Source organism: Bufo gargarizans, unplaced genomic scaffold (genome assembly GCF_014858855.1).
Source record: "Bufo gargarizans isolate SCDJY-AF-19 unplaced genomic scaffold, ASM1485885v1 original_scaffold_1618_pilon, whole genome shotgun sequence".
Lineage (NCBI taxonomy): Eukaryota > Metazoa > Chordata > Amphibia > Anura > Bufonidae > Bufo > Bufo gargarizans.
In genome coordinates this window covers 188069-208945 of record NW_025334437.1, presented here as the reverse complement: position 1 = coordinate 208945, position 20877 = coordinate 188069, and the positions used below count along the sequence as shown (strand labels likewise).

Here is a 20877-nt window from a genome sequence, read left to right as displayed (position 1 = left end):
CTGGAGGAAGGCTATGAAAAATATGGATGGAGTAGATGTGGGAAAGAGGTTTTGAATACAGGGTCGGTCTTTCAGTTTGCCGTCTTCATCAAAAAGGGAAATTACTGGAATTGTGGAATTTCTAATCGAAAATGGGAGGCTTTGCGACAATTCCAACGGGGCCAAACAAAGAAGGTCTCTTATTTGGGTAAGGGGGGAGGGCAAAGGAACTGCTAGAGGAGATTCTTGGAACTTATTCCATGCTTCTAGTGTGGCTTTAATGTTAAGATTATGTTGAATATGAGTTGGGAGAGAGCGGTTAGGGCGAATTAAGAGGATTCTAAACGAAGAAAGGAATAGAGAGGATTCCATATTTACCCAAGATTTGGAAGGGGTTTCCCTAAACCAATCGACTACTCTAGACATTAAAATGGCCATGTTATAAGCCCTTAGGTCAGGTAGGTTAATACCGCCTGCTGATTTGGGTCTCTGGAGGATATGGAGGCTAATGCGGACTTTTTTCTTATTCCAGATAAAGTCTCTGACTTTTTTATTGATGGTTTGGAAATAAGAGTTGGGGATAGGGAGGGGTAAGACTTGTTGTAGATAATTCAATTTCAGCAACACCACGGATGTGTAAAGGTTTTTCCGACCGAACCATGAAAGAGTTGGGAAATATAGGTTATCTATTTGTGATTGTATGGCTTGAAGTAAGGGGGTATAACTAAGGCTGAACAATTTGGAAAGGTCTGGACCAATTTTAACACCTAGGTAGGTAATGGTGGGTGAGTCCCAATTAAATGGTGAGGTGGAGGCAAGTTTGTTTCTGATGTGTGAAGGCAAACCAATAGCTAAGGCTACTTTCACACTAGCGTTCGCTGGTCCGCTCGTGAGCTCCGTTTGAAGGGGCTCACGAGCGGACCCGAACGCAGCCGTCCAGCCCTGATGCAGTCTGAATGGAGCGGATCCGCTCAGACTGCATCAGTCTGGCGGCGTTCAGCCTCCGCTCCGCTCGCCTCCGCACGGACAGGCGGACAGCTGAACGCTGCTTGCAGCGTTCGGGTGTCCGCCTGGCTGTGCGGAGGCGTGCGGATCCGTGCGGATCCGTCCAGACTTTCAATGTAAGTCAATGGGGACGGATCCGTTTGAAGATGCCACAATGTGGCTCAATCTTCAAGCGGATCCGTCCCCCATTGACTTTACATTGAAAGTCTGGACGGATCCGTACTAGGCTATTTTCACACTTAGTTGTTCTATGCTAAAAATAATGCAGACGGATCCGCCCGAACGCTAGTGTGAAAGTAGCCTAACACGTTAGATTTTTTCATATTAATTTTAAAGTTAGACAAAGGGCTGAATTTCTCTAGGTGTTCATATATACGGGGTAGGGAAATTGTGGGATTAGTGGTTATTAGTAAAAGGTCATCTGCAAAAGCAGAAGCTTTATGTTTATGGCCTCCAAAGTCAATTCCCTTGATAAGGGAGTCCTGACGGATGGATTGAAGAAGGGGCTCCATGATCAGGACGAAAATCAAAAGGGGATAATGGACAGCCTTGGCGTGTGCCGTTCTTGATGGGAAAAGAGGGGGAAAACGTGTCGGTCACCAGCACCGATGCCGAGGCATTGATATACATACAAAAGATAGGTTGTATAAAAGGTTCTGGAAGACCAAACTTCATCAGGACGAGACGTATAAAGTCACAGTTAACTCTATCAAATGCTTTTTTGGCATCGGTGCTGACAAGGACAAGTGGGTAGGATTTAATTTTAGCATGGAATATGGGATTTAATATTCTTGTTGAGTTATCTTTGCCTTCCCTGCTGGAGACAAAACCTGTTTGGTCTGTGTGTACCAGGAAGGGTAAAAGCGGAGATAATCTATTAGCAAGAATTTTAGCCATTAGCTTAAAGGGCTTCTGTCACCCCACTAAAGTGATATTTTTTTTTGGGCTGGTGAAATTAGTTATATTGCGATATATGACAATATAATTGTGTCACTTACTTTGATCCAGCAGTTTCTTCAAAAAACGAAGTTTTATCATATGTAAATTCGGTCTCTAGCAGCAAGTAGGGCGGCTACTTGCTGCTAGCTGCTGCAGAAATCCGCCCTCTCGTCGTGTTGATTGACAGGGCCAGCCGGGATCTCCTCCTCCGGCCAGCCCTGTCGGCATTTCAAAAATCGCACGCCTGTGTGGATTCGGCGCAGGCGCTCTGAGATGAGGAGGCTCGTCTCCTCAGAACTCCCTCAGTGCGCCTGCGCCGATGACATCACCGAAATAGAAGACGTCATCGGCGCAGGCGCACTGAGGGAGTGCTGAGGAGACGAGCCTCCTCATTTCAGAGCGCCTGCGCCGAATCCACAGAGGCGCGCGATTTTCCCTCAGTCAGCAGGGAAGAGCGAGCATCGGACGTCACTGGGCTCGGCGCATGCCCAGTGACGAAGATGAAGCTGCCGCCCTCAGTCTCCTGATGATCGCACAGGCGCAGCCCTCAGTGGGTACTGCGCCTGTGCGAGACTTCGTTCGGCGTGAGGGAGGGGGAGGAGAGGCAGGAGAGGCTGTGGCAGGCTGGGGGCGGCGGTTAGGAAGTACAAGGAAGGCGGGCTGGGCACTGAAAGAGGGGCGGTACTGGGCTCTCTCAGAAGAAAAAAACGCCCCTCTGGGCACCTTCAGGACGCATTTACATATTGATCAAAGTCGTTTTTTGAAGTAACTGCTGGACGGGTTTCAAGATTAAACAGCACAGCCTAATCCAGGTAAGCTGTGCTGCATGGCTGCTTTTAAATCGTTTTTTGGCTGAGGGGAGGTGACAGAATCCCTTTAAGCCAAACCGCTTGGTCGACATTTGGAGCATACACATTGACAAAGGTGAACATGCAATTATCAATATACCCTTTTAGTAGCAGGTATCTACCATCAGCATCTTGTTGGTGTGAACAGTATTGAAAGGATACATTTCTACTAAAACCAATGCTGGTTCCTCTGGACGCAGAGGAATTGAAGCCGCAATGGAACCAGACTGGAAAGTTGGAGCGAGAGAGATCGGGATACTTATCAAATTTAAAATGCGTTTCTTGTAAGAATAGAACTGATGTCTGTTTTTTCTTCATGAAAGAGAAAATTTGACACCTTTTAGAAGGAGAGTTAAAGCCTTTTACATTACAAGATGCTATATTCAAGCTGGACATCTTATCTTCAAAAAGAGATCCCGATCTCTGACCCCAAACTAAAAAGGTAATGCTTTCGGCCAATGGGGCCGATGGAGTAATCTCTGTAATAATACAAATATATAGAGGGAGGTATGGCAGGTCCACAAAACAAACGGTAAACAATAAGGTATTAACAATATACCACAATAATATGCGCATATTTATAAAATGTTGGACATGGGGGTAACGAATTTTCAGGATAATCGCCCTGAATTGATATGTTCGCCAAACATACATTTGCATCAAAATTTTCGGGGGAAATAAAAAAAAAAAAAGAAAAAAGAAAAATAAAATCAATAGATTAATGGGGAAAGGGGTGATTGGGAGGTAGGGCTGCACGATATGGGAATTTTGTGTGATTGCGATTAGGGCCCTAAAAATAGCGATAACGGTAGGCGATGCGATATTTTAAGGGAATTGTGCTTGGATTTTCAAGGCAAAAGCACAGAGAAATTACTGGTAATGCTGAAATGTAGTTATGCTCAACCCAAGAACTGAAATGCAGTGTTTTTCAAAATAAAACATCTTTTACTAAATTAAATAACATATTTGCATTACTGCAAAAGTACAAAATACAAAACTTGCCATTTTCTTCATAGCGCTGCGCAGGACAGAGAAATAGAATAGAATAAATAAAAGAACATTTGTTCATTAAAATTACGCCTTGCCTCCAGCCCCTCCCCGCACTGTAACTGATGTATCGCCCCCCGCGCTGTGCAGCATAGCGGCCGGCGATACATCCGTGTCAGCCACGGAAAAAGTCAACCATCACTTTATAAGGCGCACTGCCATTTTCCCCCCACTTTTGGGGGGGAAAAAGTTTGTCTTATAAAGCGAAAAATATGGTAATATAATTGCAGCATTTTTGGGTCAGCCAATTGGCGATTGCGATATGGCGATTAATTGCGATTGCTTTGGCGATATATTGTGCAGGCCTATTGGGAGGGCTTGGGAGAGAAGAGATTTAATCGAAGTAGGATTCGTAGAAGGACGGGGAGAGAAGGAAAGAAGGTAAGAGAAGCTGAGGGAGACAGTGGGTGTAAATAGAGGATTCAAGTAGGCCACAGGACCCCGAATACTTATTCTCCCATGGGTAAGTGTCTCAGTGTAGTAAGGGAGACCTCTCTTCTCTGTTTGCTCGGTCTTGGGGTGTGTTGTTTCTCCCATTGGTCGATCGCGGGTAGGATCGGAAGAGAGGAGAGACCTTGCACAGCGTCCCAATTCTGTATGTTGAGCGGTTCGATGTTAAGATGATCGTATACTTGATCCAGGTCAGCGAAAGATGAAACGGCCATCCCGCGTCCCTCAAAGAAGAAGGAAATACCGAAGGGGAAGGTCCATCTGTAGAGGATGCTGTGGGATCTAAGCCAATCGGTAAGTGGTTTTAGCGATCTTCTCTTTTGAAGAGTTGTTTGGGCTAAGTCTTGAAAAATGGAAACTTGATGTCCATCCCAGGTGACGTCTCCGGATTGTCGCGCTTTAGTGAGGATGGCTTCTGTAGCGGAGTGCAATGTTAGAATCCACGATCTCCGCTGGTATAACAGGTAAATCCACAGTCAGCGCTGAACAGTACGGCAATATTCCCAATCCTCCCAATAACCGGACGACACACAGTCTGGGAGTCAACTGCCCGCTTTATTCACAAGCTTGTATATTTATACAGTTCCCCAGGCATTGTACACAAACTCCCCTCTGTCTGTAACACAATACACAGAACCACATGAGCCTTGTCTGAGACGTAATTAACCAACACAATAAGCATTGTGTGAGACGTAATCCACAAAATACAATTACCAAACGTAATGGACTAACTGGAACCCCGGCATACACAGATACAATGTAACCGAACACATAATAACATACATAGTCTGTAAGACAGCGTGAATGCAATCTGCTACACAGTCTAACAGGGGCAGTAGTAGCAATATACAATACCACATTCCCAAATATTGCATTCAAACGTACGGACAACCTTCTTACATTATAGTCCAGAAGTGGCTAGGTTTGCCACAGCTTCCTTAACAGGAAAGGCTAAGAACTTGCATATTATATCCCTCGGCGGGGCATTTGTGGCTGGTTTGGGTCTTAGAGCGATATGAGCTCTCTCCAGGATCACGTCATGAGCCGAATCAGGCTCCAAGAGGGTTAAACAAATTTGTATTATAGTGTGCGGGACATCACCGGGTGCAACAGACTCCGGAATACTGCGAAAGCGCAAGTTATTTTGTCTGCTCCGATTTTCTTGATCTTCCAGGCCACAACACAGGACATTTAAGTTTGCTTGTATAGAGCTGACATGTAGAGAGACCGCTTGTTGGCGTTTCAATATAGCGGTTTGAGATTCTTCAAGAGTCTCTACCCTCCGTCCGATATGTTTCACATCTTGTTTGATAGAAGAGAGATCGGAGCTTATAGGGTCAAGTGCTGCCGATAAGGAAGACATTAACGTGTCCTTAAAGCAAGTTCTGGAGAGAGGAAGCGTGTCCAGTTCTTCATCTCCTTCTGCTGCAGCTTCGGGCTGTTCTTTCTGTGAGCGGTTGCCTGAGCGCGGGGAGACAGGCGCCATCTTGCTTTCTCTAGCCACGTATGAAGCGGCAGCTTTTTAAATAAATTTGTCCATTTCTCCCTTATGGACTGTGGATTTTTGTTGATCGGAGCCTTCACTGGGTTTTGAGCCCCCGATTTTCACCATAATGGCTTCTTGAAGCTAAGATTCCAAGCTGTTAGGGCGATTTCTCACACGGAGCTGAGCACTCACACAGCCATTGACTGCAGGCGCTGCCTCCGCCCCCCTCTATGATTCTTTTTGAGAGGCCCTTATATTTCAAGATCATCCTCTCAGGATCCACGCCGCCAGATGCAACCTGCCTACTTGAGGACGGTAAATCTGTGTCAACAGATCCCGACTCCAAGTCATTTTCCAGGGTTTCTGTATCACCATTGAGGTCAGAAGGGGATACCAGGACCGATTGGGCCAGTTAGGACAATGTTTGCTTTTTCTTATCGAACTGTCCTCAACACCCTGGGTGTTGGGATCATCAAAGCACAATCTGTCATTTGAGTCCAAGGAGAAGTATTGGGGAAGTTTTGCATCCTTGTGGCACGCAAAAAGATCCATCTGTGGGAGACCCCACTTTTGGATTAGTATCCCAAACATCTCGTTTTTGAGACTCCATTCTCCCAGATCCAACTTTTGTCCCGAAAGTAGTTTGCTTTTATTCTGTCTGCAGCTTTCAGATAAATCACGGTCAAAGACACTGGGGGTCATTTACTATATTAGGCATATTTCTGGCGCAGATTGTGACAAGTCAAAAGAAAGTGGTTGTGGCGTGGGAGGGGAAGGGCTGGCGGGGTTAAGGTCTCATTCATAATTTTCTAGACTGCCGCTGGATATGCTGAATTTACGTAGAGGCTTACTACGCCTTTTCATAACTACGACAAATCCGCTGCCAGATATAGGGGTTTTTAAGTCTTAATTAATGACCCCCACAGTGTTTTGCTCCTCCCAGCGGAAAATCTCATCTGACAATGTTTGTAAAATGTTGGTCCTAGTGCCACCTTGATGGTTTATATAACATACCACAAGTATGTTCTTAGTATTTGAACACTGCGGTTCCTTCTCTGGGCCTCCCATACTGCTCGTAACTCTCTGTAACTGGTTGACACTGGTTTGTAAACTGGGTCCCAGGCACCCTGTGTTGACATTTGTGGAAAGGGAGACCCGACCCCAGTGGCTGGTATCTGTCGTTATGATTAGTGATGAGCGGAATGGTGGATGTTTGGGTTCAGCCGAACTTTGTTTCAAAGTTCGATTCGGATACCAAACTTGATCCCCAACCACTAAAGTCAATGTGGACTCAAACTTTGGGGCTGAAAAATGGGTGTAAATAAGTCATAAAAAGGGCTAGAGGGCAGCAAAAGGAAGCAACATGGTGGTAAGAGCAGGACAATTGCCCTGCAAACAAATGGATAGAGAAATGACTTAAAATAACAAAATACATAAAAATAAAAAAATAATCATTTTGAACCAAGAAGCGGAGGTCCAAATGGAGTAGGACGTTGCTGTAGACGTGGCGGTGTAGGAAGAAGTCAACACCTTTAGTGTTGAGCGAACTTGTGTTTTAAGATCGGCATCTAAAGTTCAGGTTCGGGTTATCGAAGAATCGCGTTATGGTCCATGATAGCGGAATTCATAACGCGATTCTTCTATAACCCGAACCTGAACTTTAGACGCCAAACTTAAAACACAAGTTCGCTCAACACTGAACACCTTATTTTTTTTTTCATCTGTTAATTCTGTGTGTGACCTTTATCCATTTTTAGCGGTGAGGCCGGCATACTTCTCTACTCTACTTCAATATCACAAATAATAATTTTGAGACGGGTGGAGGTCCGAGGCGGAGGAGAAAGCCAACATTGAATTATTTTTTTGGTTTTAATTTTAATTACTTTTTTTGTCCTCTGCACACTGAGGAATAGGGGGAGAAGTACAGAGGACAGACGGGCTCGGTCTCTGTACACTGAGGTATGGGGGGGGGAGTACAGAGGACAGACGGGCTCGGTCTTTGTACACTGAGGTATGGGGGGGGGGGGGGGGGGGGACAGACGGGCTCGGTCTCTGTACACTGAGGTATAGGGGGGGGGGGGGAGTACAGAGGACAGATGGGCTCGGTCTCTGTACACTGAGGTATAATAGGGGGCGGGGGGGAGTACAGAGGACAGACGGGCTCGGTCTCTGTACACTGAGGTATAGGGGGGGGAAGAGTACAGAGGACAGACGGGCTCGGTCTCTGTACACTGAGGTATAGGGGGGGGGGGGGGGAGTACAGAGGACAGACGGGCTCGGTCTCTGTACACTGAGGTATGGGGGGGGGGGGGAGTACAGAGGACAGACGGGCTCGGTCTTTGTACACTAAGGTATGGGGGGGGGGGGGAGGACAGACGGGCTCGGTCTCTGTACACTGAGGTATAATAGGGGGCGGGGGGGGGAGTACAGAGGACAGACGGGCTCGGTCTCTGTACACTGAGGTATAGGGGGGGGAAGAGTACAGAGGACAGACGGGCTCGGTCTCTGTACACTGAGGTATGGGGGGGGGGGGGAGTACAGAGGACAGACGGGCTCGGTCTCTGTACACTGAGGTATAATAGGGGGCGGGGGGGGGGGGGGGAGAGTACAGAGGACAGACGGGCTCGGTCTCTGTACACTGAGGTATAGGGGGGGGAAAGAGTACAGAGGACAGACGGGCTCGGTCTCTGTACACTGAGGTATAGGGGGGGGGGGTACAGAGGACAGACGGGCTCGGTCTCTGTACACTGAGGTATAGGGGGGGGGGGGTACAGAGGACAGACGGGCTCGGTCTCTGTACACTGAGGTATGGGGGGGGGGGGGGGGGAGTACAGAGGACAGACGGGCTCGGTCTCTGTACACTGAGGTATAGGGGGGGGGGGGGGGAGTACAGAGGACAGACGGGCTCGGTCTCTGACGGGCTCGGTCTCTGTACACTGAGGTATGGGGGGGGGGGGGAGTACAGAGGACAGACGGGCTCGGTCTTTGTACACTGAGGTATGGGGGGGGGGGGGGAGGACAGACGGGCTCGGTCTCTGTACACTGAGGTATAGGGGGGGGGGGGAGTACAGAGGACAGACGGGCTCGGTCTCTGTACACTGAGGTCTGAGGTATAGGGGGGGGGGGGGGGGAGTACAGAGGACAGACGGGCTCGGTCTCTGTACACTGAGGTATGGGGGGGGGGGAGAGTACAGAGGACAGACGGGCTTGGTCTCTGTGCACTGAGGTATAGGGGGGGGGGGGGGAGTACAGAGGACAGACGGGCTCGGTCTCTGTACACTGAGGTATAGAGGGAGAAGTACAGAGACCGAGCCCTTCTGTCCTCTGAGGTATAGAGGGGGAGTACAGAGGACAGAAGGGCTCGGTCTCTGCACACTGAGGTATAGGGGGGGGGGGGGGGAGTACAGAGGACAGACGGGCTCGGTCTCTGACGGGCTCGGTCTCTGTACACTGAGGTATGAGGTATAGGGGGGGGGGGGAAGTACAGAGGACAGACGGGCTCGGTCTCTGTACACTGAGGTATGGGGGGGGGGGGGAAGAGTACAGAGGACAGACGGGCTCGGTCTCTGTACACTGAGGTATGGGGGGGGGGGGGGGGAGTACAGAGGACAGACGGGCTCGGTCTCTGCACACTGAGGTATAGAGGGAGAAGTACAGAGACCGAGCCCTTCTGTCCTCTGTACTCCCCCTCTATACCTCAGTGAGCAGAGAACGAGCCCTTCGGTCCTCTGTACTCCCCCCCCCCATACCTCAGTGTGCAGAGACCGAGCCCGTCTGCCCTCTGCACACAGAGGTATTCGGGGTAAAAGTACAGAGGACAGAAGGGCTCGGTCTCTATACTTCTCCCTCTATACCTCAGTGTGCAGAAACAGAGCCCTTCTGTCCTCTGTACTTCTACCCTGTTTACCTCTGTGTGCAGAGATCGAGCCCTTCTGTCCTCTGCACTCCCCCCCCCTATACCTCAGTGTGCAGACACCGAGTCTGCACACTGAGGTATAGGGGGGGGGGGGAGTACAGAGGACAGACGGGCTCGGACTCTGCACACTGAGGTATAGGGGGGGGGGGGGTACAGAGGACAGACGGCTCGGTCTCTGCACACTGAGGTATAGGGGGGGAGTACAGAGGACAGACGGGCTCGGTCTCTGCACACTGAGGTATAGGGGGGGGAGTACAGAGGACAGACGGGCTCGGTCTCTGCACACTGAGGTATAGGAGGGGGTGAATACAGAGGACAGACGGGCTCGGTTTCTGCACACTGAGGTATAGGGGGGGGAGTACAGAGGACAGACGGGCTCGGTCTCTGCACACTGAGGTATAGGGAGGGTACAGAGGACAGACGGGCTCGGTCTCTGCACACTGAGGTATAGGGAGGGGGGGGGGGGGGAGGACAGAGGACAGAAGGGCTCGGTCTCTGCACACTGAGGTATAGGGGGGGAGGACAGACGGGCTCGGTCTCTGCACACTGAGGTATAGGGGGGGGGGGGAGTACAGAGGACAGACGGGCTCGGTCTCTGCACACTGAGGTATGGGGGGGGGGGGGGGAGTACAGAGGACAGACGGGCTCGGTCTCTGCACACTGAGGTATAGGGAGGGGAGGGGAGTACAGGGACAGACGGGCTCGGTCTCTGCACACTGAGGTATAGGGAGGGGGGGGGGAGTACAGAGGACAGAAGGGCTCGGTCTCTGCACACTGAGTATAGGGGGGGGGGGGGGAGTACAGAGGACAGTAGGGCTCGGTCTCTGCACACTGAGGTATAGGGGGGGGGAGGACAAACGGGCTCGGTCTCTGCACACTGAGTATAGGGGGAGTACAGACGGGCTCGGTCTCTGCACACTGAGGTATGGGGGGGGGGGGGGGGAGTACAGAGGACAGACGAGCTCGATCTCTGCACACTGAGGTATGGGGGGGGGGGGGGGGAGTACAGGGGACAGACGGGCTCGGTCTCTGCACACTGAGGTATAGGGGGGGGGGTACAGAGGGACAGACGGGCTCGGTCTCTGCACACTGAGGTATAGGGAGGGTACAGAGGACAGACGGGCTCGGTCTCTGCACACTGAGGTATAGGGAGGGTACAGAGGACAGACGGGCTCGGTCTCTGCACACTGAGGTATGGGGGGGGGGGGGGGAAGGGGACAGACGGGCTCGGTCTCTGCACACTGAGGTATAGGGAGGGGGGGGGGGGGAGAGGACAGAAGGGCTCGGTTCCTGCACACGAGGTATAGGGGTGGGAGGACAGACGGGCTCGGTCTCTGCACACTGAGGTATAGGGGGAGTACAGACGGGCTCGGTCTCTGCACACTGAGGTATAGGGGGGGGGGGGAGTACAGAGGACAGACGGGCTCGGTCTCTGCACACTGAGGTATAGGGGGAGTACAGACGGGCTCGGTCTCTGCACACTGAGGTATGGGGGGGGGGGGGGGAGTACAGACGGGCTCGGTCTCTGCACACTGAGGTATAGGGGGAGTACAGACGGGCTCGGTCTCTGCACACTGAGGTATAGGGGGGGAGTACAGAGGACAGACGGGCTCGGTCTCTGCACACTGAGGTATAGGGGGGGGGGGGAGTACAGAGGACAGACGGGCTCGGTCTCTGCACACTGAGGTATAGGGGGAGTACAGACGGACTCGGTCTCTGCACACTGAGGTATAGGGGGAGTACAGACGGGCTCGGTCTCTGCACACTGAGGTATGGGGGGGGGGGGAGGACAGACGGGCTCGGTCTCTGCACACTGAGGTATAGGGAGGGGGGGGAGTACAGAGGACAGACGGGCTCGGTCTCTGCACACTGAGGTATAGGGGGAGTACAGACGGGCTCGGTCTCTGCACACTGAGGTAAGGGGGGGGGGGGAGTACAGAGGACAGACGGGCTCGGTCTCTGCACACTGAGGTATAGGGGGGAGTACAGACGGGCTCGGTCTCTGCACACTGAGGTATAGGGGGGAGTACAGACGGGCTCGGTCTCTGCACACTGAGGTATAGGGGGGAGTACAGACGGGCTCGGTCTCTGCACACTGAGGTATAGGGGGAGTACAGACGGGCTCGTCTCTGCACACTGAGGTATAGGGGGAGTACAGACGGGCTCGGTCTCTGCACACTGAGGTATAGGGGAGTACAGACGGGCTCGGTCTCTGCACACTGGGTATAGGGGGGGGGGGGAGTACAGAGGACAGAAGGGCTCGGTCTCTGCACACTGAGGTATAGGGGGAGTACAGACGGGCTCGGTCTCTGCACACTGAGGTATAGGGGGAGTACAGGACGGGCTCGGTCTCTGCACACTGAGGTATAGGGGAGTACAGACGGGCTCGGTCTCTGCACACTGAGGTATGGGGGGGGGGGGGGGGGAGTACAGACGGGCTCGGTCTCTGCACACTGAGGTATAGGGGGAGTACAGACGGGCTCGGTCTCTGCACACTGAGGTATAGGGGGGGGGGGAGTACAGAGGACAGACGGGCTCGGTCTCTGCCACCTGAGGTATAGGGGGGGGGGGGGGGAGTACAGAGGACAGACGGGCTCGGTCTCTGCCACACTGAGGTATAGGGGAGTACAGACGGGCTCGGTCTCTGCCACATGAGGTATAGGGGGGGGGAGTACAGAGGACAGACGGGCTCGGTCTCTGCCACACTGAGGTATAGGGGGAGTACCAGACGGGCTCGGTCTCTGCACACTGAGGTATAGGGGGGAGTACAGACGGGCTCGGTCTCTGCACACTGAGGTATAGGGGGGTACAGACGGGCTCGGTCTCTGCACACTGAGGTATAGGGGGGGTTGGGGGGGGAGTACAGAGGACAGACGGGCTCGGTCTCTGCCACTGAGGTATAGGGGGAGTACAGACGGGCTCGGTCTCTGCACACGAGTATAGGGGGGAGTACAGACGGACTCGGTCTCTGCACACTGAGGTATAGGGGGGGGGGGGGAGGTAACAGAGGACAGACGGGCTCGGTCTCTGCACACTGAGGTATAGGGGGGGGGAGTACAGAGGACAGACGGGCTCGGTCTCTGCACACTGAGGTATAGGGGGAGTACAGACGGCTTGGTCTCTGCACACTGAGGTATAGGGGGGGGGGGGGGAGTACAGAGGACAGACGGGTCTCGGTCTCTGCACACTGATGTATAGGGGGAGTACAGACGGGCTCGGTCTCTGCACACTGAGGTAGTAGGGGGGAGTACAGACGGGCTCGGTCTCTGCACACTGAGGTATGGGGGGGGGGGAGTACAGAGGACAGACGGGCTCGGTCTCTGCACACTGAGGTATAGGGGGAGTACAGACGGGCTCGGGCTCTGCACACTGAGGTATAGGGGGGGGGAGTACAGAGGACAGACGGCTCGGTCTCGCACACTGGAGGTATAGGGGGTAGTACAGACGGGCTCGGTCTCTGCACACTGAGGTATAGGGGGAGTACAGACGGGCTCGGTCTCTGCACACTGAGGTATAGGGGGAGTACAGACGGGCTCGGGTCTCTGCACACTGAGGTATAGGGGGGTACAGACGGGCTCGGTCTCTGCACACTGAGGTATAGGGGGAGTACAGACGGGGCTCGGTCTCTGCACACTGAGGTATAGGGGGAGTAACAGACGGGCTCGGTCTCGGCACACTGAGGTATAGGGGGAGTACAGACGGGCTCGGTCTCTGCACACTGAGGTATAGGGGAGTACAGACGGGCTCGGTCTCTGCAACACTGAGGTATAGGGGAGTACAGACGGGCTCGGTCTCTGCACACTGAGGTATAGGGGGAGTACAGACGGGCTCGGTCTCTGCACACGAGGTTATAGGGGGAGTACAGACGGGCTCGGTCTCTGCACACTGAGGTATAGGGGGAGTACAGACGGACTCGGTCTCTGCACACTGGAGGTATAGGGGGAGTACGAACGGGCTCGGTCTCTGACACTGAGGTATAGGGGGGAGTACAGACGGGCTCGGTCTCTGCCACACTGAGGTATAGGGGGAGTACAGACGGGCTCGGTCTCTGCACACTGAGGTATAGGGGGGAGTACAGACGGGCTCGGTCTCTGCACACTGAGGTATAGGGGGAGTACAGACGGGCTCGGTTCTCTGCCACACTGAGGTATAGGGGGAGTACAGACGGACTCGGTCTCTGCACACTGAGGTATAGGGGGAGTACAGACGGACTCGGTCTCTGCACACTGAGGTATAGGGGGAGTACAGACGGGCTCGGTCTCTGCACACTGAGGTATAGGGGGAGTACAGACGGGACTCGGTCTCTGCACACTGAGGTATAGGGGGAGTACAGACGGGCTCGGTTCTATGCACACTGAGGTCTAGGGGGAGTACAGACGGACTCGGTCTCTGCACACTGAGGTAATAGGGGGAGTACAGACGGACTCGGTCTCTGCACACTGCGGCTATAGGGGGGGGGAGTACAGAGACAACGGACTCGGTCTCTTGCACACTGAAGGTATAGGTGGGGGGAGTACAGAGACAGCGGGCCTCGGGCTCTGCACACTAGAGTATAGGGGGGGAGTACAGGAACGGGCTCGGTCTCTGCACACTGAGTATAGGGGGGGGAGTACAGGACAGACGGGGCTCGGTCTCTGCACCCACTGAGGTATAGGGGGAGTATCAGAAGGCTCGGTCTCTGCACACTGAGGTATAGGGGGAGTACAGACGGGCTCGTCTCTGCACACGAGGTATAGGGGGAGTACAGACGGGCTCGGTCTCTGCACACTGAGTATAGGGGGAGTACAGACGGGCTCGGTCTCTGCACACTGAGGTATAGGGGGAGTACAGACGGGCTCGGTCTCTGCACACTGAGGTATAGGGGGAGTACAGACGGGCTCGGTCTCTGCACACTGAGGTATAGGGGGAGTACAGACGGCTCGGTCTCTGCACACTGAGGTATAGGGGTGAGTACAGACGGGCTCGGTCTCTGCACACTGAGGTATAGGGGGAGTACAGACGGGCTCGGTCTCTGCACACTGAGGTATAGGGGAGTACAGACGGGCTCGGTCTCTGCACACTGAGGTATAGGGGGAGTACAGACGGGCTCGGGCTCTGCACACTGAGGTATAGGGGGGGGGGGAGTACAGAGGACAGACGGGCTCGGTCTCTGCACAATGAGGTATAGGGGGAGTACAGACGGGCTCGGTCTCTGCACACTGAGGTATAGGGGGAGTACAGACGGGCTCGGGCTCTGCACACTGAGGTATAGGGGGAGTACAGACGGGCTCGGTCTCTGCACACTGAGGTATGGGGGAGTACATACGGGCTCGGTCTCTGCACACTGAGGTATAGGGGGAGTACAGGACGGGCTCGGTCTCTGCACACTGATGTATAGGGGGGAGTACAGACGGCTCGGTTCCTGCACACGAGGTATAGGGGGAGTACAAGACGGACTCGGGCTCGGCACACTGAGTATAGGTGGGAAGTAAGACGGCTCGGTTCTCTGCACACTGAGGTATAGGGGGAGTACAGACGGGCTCGGTCTCCTGCACACTGAGGTATAGGGGGGAGTAACAGACGGGCTCGGTCTCTGCACACTGAGGTATAGTGGGAGTACAGACGGGCTCGGTCTCTGCACACTGAGTGTATAGGGGGGGGAGTACAGACTGGCTCGGTCTCTGCACACTGAGGTATAGGGGGAGTACAGACGGGCTCGGTCTCTGCACACTGAGGTATAGGGGGAGTACAGACGGGCTCGGTCTCTGCACACTGAGGTATATGGGGAGGTACGACGGACTCGGTCTCTGCACACTGAGGTATAGGGGGAGTACAGACGGGCTCGGTCTCTGCACACTGAGGTATAGGGGGAGTACAGACGGGCTTCGGTCTCTGACACACTGAGGTATAGGGGGAGTATCAGACGGGCTCGGTCTCTCTGCAAACTGAGGTATAGGGGGAAGTAAGACGGGCTCGGTCTTCTGCACAATGAGGTATAGGGGGAGTACAGACGGGCTCGGTCTCTGCCCACTGAGGTATAGGGGGAGCTACAGACGGGCTCGGTCTCTGCACACTGAGGTATAGGGGGAGTCAGACGGGCTCGGTCTCTGCACACTGAGGTATAGGGGGGAGTACACGACGGGCTCGGTCTCTGCACACTGAGGTATAGGGGGAGTACAGACGGACTCGGTCTCTGCACACTGAGGTATAGGGGGAGTACAGACGGGCTCGGTCTCGCACACTGAGGTATAGGGGGAGTACAGAAGGGCTCGGTCTCTGCACACTGAGGTATAGGGGGAGTACGACGGGCTCGGTCTCTGCACACTGAGGTATAGGGGGAGTACAGACTGGGCTCGGTCTCTGCCACACTGAGGTATAGGGGGGGGGAGTACAGAGGGACAGACGGGCTCGGTCTCTGCACACTGAGGTATAGGGGGAGTACAGACGGGACTCGGTCTCTGCACACTGAGGTATAGGGGGAGTACAGACGGACTCGGTCTCTGCACACTGAGGTATAGGGGGAGTACAGACGGACTCGGTCTCTGCACACTGAGGTATAGGGGGAGTACAGACGGGCTCGGTCTCTGCACACTGAGGTATAGGGGGAGTACAGACGGGCTCGGTCTCTGCACACTGAGGTATAGGGGGAGTACAGACGGACCTCGGTCTCTGCACACTGAGGTATAGGGGGAGTACAGACGGGCTCGGTCTCTGCACACTGGGTATAGGGGGAGTACAGACGGGCTCGGTCTCTGCCACACTGAGGTATAGGGGGAGTACAGACGGGCTCGGGTCTCTGCACACTGAGGTATAGGGGGAGTACAGACGGGCTCGGTCTCTGCACACTGAGGTATAGGGGGAGTACAGACGGGCTCGGTCTCTGCACACTGAGGTATAGGGGGGGGGGGGGGGTTACAGAGGACAGACGGGCTCGGTCTCTGCACACTGAGGTATAGCGGGGAGTACAGACGGACTCGGTCTCTGCACACTGAGGTATAGGGGGAGTACCAGACGGACTCGGTCTCTGCACCACTGAGGGTATAGGGGGAGTACAGACGGACTCGGTCTCTGCACACTGAGGTATAGGGGGAGTACAGACGGATCGGTCTCTGCACACTGAGGTATAGGGGAGTACAGACGGGCTCGGTCTCTGCACACTGAGGTATAGGGGGAGTACAGACGGGCTCGGTCTCTGCACACTGAGGTATAGGGGGAGTACAGACGGGCTCGGTCTCTGCACACTGAGGTATAGGGGGAGTACAGACGGGCTCGGTCTCTGCACACTGAGGTATAGGGGGGGGGGGGGAGTACAGAGGACAGACGGGCTCGGTCTCTGCACACTGAGGTATAGGGGGGAGTACAGACGGGCTCCGGTCTCTGCACACTGAGGTATAGGGGGAGTACAGACGGGCTCGGTCCTCTGCACACTGAGGTATAGGGGGGAGTACAGACGGGCTCGGTCTCTGCACACTGAGGTATAGGGGGAGTACAGACGGACTCGGTCTCTGCACACTGAGGTATAGGGGGAGTACAGACGGGCTCGGTCTCTGCACACTGAGGTTATAGGGGGAGTACAGACTGGGCTCGGTCTCTGCACACTGAGGTATAGGGGAGTACAGACGGGCTCGGTCTCTGCACACTGAGGTATAGGGGGGAGTACAGACGGTACTCGGTCTCTGCACACTGAGGTATAGGGGGAGTACAGACGGACTCGGTCTCTGCACACTGAGGTATAGGGGGGCAGTACAGACGGGCTCGGTCTCTGCACACTGAGGTATAGGGGGAGTACAGACGGGCTCGGTCTCTGCACACTGAGGTATAGGGGGAGTACAGACGGGCTCGTCTCTGCACACTGAGGTATAGGGGGGGGGGGGAGTACAGAGGACAGACGGGCTCGGTCTCTGCACACTGAGGTATAGGGGGAGTACAGACGGGCTCGGTCTCTGCACACTGAGGTATAGGGGGAGTACAGACGGGCTCGGTCTCTGCCACACTGAGGTATAGGGGGGAGTACAGACGGGCTCGGTCTCTGCACACTGAGGTATAGGGGGAGTACAGACGGACTCGGTCTCTGCACACTGAGGTATAGGGGGAAGTACAGACGGGCTCGGTCTCTGCACACTGAGGTATAGGGGGAGTACAGACGGGCTCGGTCTCTGCAACTGAGGTATAGGGGGAGTACAGACGGGCTCGGTCTCTGCACACTGAGGTATAGGGGGAGTACAGACGGGCTCGGTCTCTGCACACTGAGGTATAGGGGGAGTACAGACGGGCTCGGTCTCTGCACACTGAGGTTATAGGGGGAGTACAGACGGGCTCGGTCTCTGCACACTGAGGTATAGGGGAGTACAGACGGACTCGGTCTCTGCACACTGAGGTATAGGGGAGTACAGACGGGCTCGGTCTCTGCACACTGAGGTATAGGGGGAGTACAGACGGGCTCGGTCTCTGCACACTGAGGTATAGGGGGAGTACAGACGGGCTCGGTCTCTGCACACTGAGGTATAGGGGGGAGTACAGACGGGCTCGGTCTCTGCACACTGAGGTATAGGGGGAGTACAGACGGGGCTCGGTCTCTGCACACTGAGGTATAGGGGGAGTACAGACGGGCTCGGTCTCTGCACACTGAGGTATAGGGGGGAGTACAGACGGGCTCGGTCTCTGCACACTGAGGTATAGGGGAGTACAGACGGGCTCGGTCTCTGCACACTGAGGTATAGGGGGAGTACAGACGGGCTCGGTCTCTGCACACTGAGGTATAGGGGGAGTACAGACGGGCTCGGTCTCTGCACACTGAGGTATAGGGGGAGTTACAGACGGGCTCGGTCTCTGCACACTGGAGGTATAGGGGGGAGTACAGACGGGCTCGGTCTCTGCACACTGATGGTATAGGGGGAGTACAGACGGGCTCGGTCTCTGCACACTGAGGTATAGGGGGAGTACAGACGGGCTCGGTCTCTGCACACTGAGGTATAGGGGGAGTACAGACGGGCTCGGTCTCTGCACACTGAGGTATAGGGGGGAGTACAGACGGGCTCGGTCTCTGCACACTGAGGTATAGGGGGAGTACAGACGGGCTCGGTCTCTGCACACTGAGGTATAGGGGGAGTACAGACGGGCTCGGTCTCTGCACACTGAGGTATAGGGGGAGTACAGACGGGCTCGGTCTCTGCACACTGAGGTCCTGTCTTTTACTTTCTTACTTACCACAACCAGGAAGCAAGTAATCCGCTGTTGCTGAAGTCTCCGTCATGTGACCAGTCACCTGACGGGGCGGAGTTCAGCATAGGATAACGGCTGGCTGGCTGGCTGAATAGTCACACTGAGCACGTGACATGATGGGGGCGGAGCTGAAGGATGGGCTTACTGTGCGCTGTGATCTAACGTCTCCTAACAATCGTCTGGGTCTGATAAGAGTTCTTGTCCTAGACATGCTGGGAATTGTAGTCCTCATTCTCTTTATCTCCTCCCGTAATGTTCTGTCGGGTTATGAGGGGATCATTTTACAACCAAAGAGAGTACGCAGACCTAGGCTCCTCCCCTCCTGCTGCTCCGCCCCCCGGCTCTGCAAAATGGATGGATGTGAGCCCCTCCCCTTCTGTTGCTCCGCCCTCCGGCTCAGCTGAATGAATGGCCCGTATTCACTGTGCGGAGAAGAGCGGCTCCATCGCTGCGCTGGTGTCCAGGGATAGAGCGTACGATCCCCCTGCACGCACAGTACACTCAGCGGCGGCATCACTACCAGCAGAGGGCGGCGCGCAGTGAGGGGAGGGGCGGGTATCAGCCGAGCAGAGAGGCCCTGATAGACTGAAGAGAGATGTTAGCCCCGCCCCCCGGCTCATCTGACTGGACGGATGTGAGTTCTGTCCCTCCAGTTGCTCCGCCTCCTTGTTTAGCAGAATAGATGGCTATGAGCTCCACCCCTCCTGCTGCTCCGCCCTCCGACTAAGGTGAATGAATGGATGGGAACCACGCTTTTCCTGTTGCTCCGCCCCCGGCTCTGCTGAATAGATGGAGGTGAGCCCGCCCCTCTGTTTGCTCCGCCCCCGGCTCAGCTGGATGAATATGTAGTGAGCCCCGCCCCTCTTGTTTCTCCGCCCCCGGCTCAGCTGGATGGATGTGAGGCTGCCAATTGGGAGAAGTGGAGACACCACGTGACCCTCTCCTCCAGTAGATCGGCGCGCAGTCAGCAGCAGCTCATTTGCATGGCCCGTGTATAAATACCGCTGCGGAGGGAGGAGGAGAACAGACGAGATTGTGTCTTCAGTCAGAATGCCCGAGCCCGCCAAGTCCGCCCCAGCGCCCAAGAAGGGCTCCAAGAAAGCCGTCACCAAGGTCCAGAAGAAGGACGGCAAGAAGCGGAGGAAGAGCAGGAAGGAGAGCTATGCCATCTACGTCTACAAGGTGCTGAAGCAGGTGCACCCCGACACCGGCATCTCCTCCAAGGCCATGGGCATCATGAACTCCTTCGTCAACGACATCTTCGAGCGCATCGCAGGGGAAGCCTCCCGCCTGGCTCACTACAACAAGCGCTCCACCATCACCTCCCGGGAGATCCAGACCGCCGTGCGCCTGCTGCTGCCCGGAGAGCTGGCCAAGCACGCCGTCTCCGAGGGCACCAAGGCCGTCACCAAGTACACCAGCGCCAAGTGAGCGCCCCCCGCTCTCCGGACCCAAAGGCTCTTCTCAGAGCCCCCACCCTGTCTCCAGCGGAGCTGCTCCCGCGTCTCCCCGTTCTCACAGTGGCTGCGGTTTCCTCACTGTCAGCTAGATGAGATGCGGTACCGCTAGTGGAAGTTACACTACAAGCTATCCTGCTCCGTGCCCATTCACTGCTCCCATCATCCTCCTCCATGCCCATTCACTACTCCCATCCTCCTCCTCCTCCATGCCCATTCACTACTCCCATCCTCCTCCTCCATGCCCATTCACTACTCCCATCCTCCTCCTCCATGCCCATTCACTACTCCCATCCTCCTCCTCCATGCCCATTCACTACTCCCATCCTCCTCCTCCATGCCCATTCACTACTCCCATCCTCCTCCTCCTCCATGCCCATTCACTGCTCCCATCATCCTCCTCCATGCCCATTCACTGCTCCCATCATCCTGCTCCGTGCCCATTCACTACTCCCATCATCCTGCTCCGTGCCCATTCACTACTCCCATCATCCTGCTCCATGCCCATTCACTGCTCCCATCATCCTGCTCCATGCGCATTCACTGCTC

At 54.7% G+C, this 20877-nt stretch overlaps 1 protein-coding gene across 1 annotated transcript; it reads left to right on the top strand.

Moving 5' to 3' along the window:
• The first annotated feature begins 19761 nt into the window (after positions 1 to 19761).
• On the top strand, positions 19762 to 20345 carry LOC122923438 (histone H2B 1.1). Its single transcript, XM_044274248.1, has one exon. It carries the CDS (start codon positions 19922 to 19924, stop codon positions 20300 to 20302), a length of 381 nt encoding a protein of 126 aa, XP_044130183.1. The 5' UTR covers positions 19762 to 19921; the 3' UTR covers positions 20303 to 20345.
• The last annotated feature ends 532 nt before the right edge of the window (positions 20346 to 20877 follow it).

Coding starts and splice junctions, on each gene's coding strand:
- LOC122923438 (XM_044274248.1), top strand. CDS start 19,922: ATGCCCGAGCCCGCCAAGTCCGCCCCAGCGCCCAAGAAGGGCTCCAAG.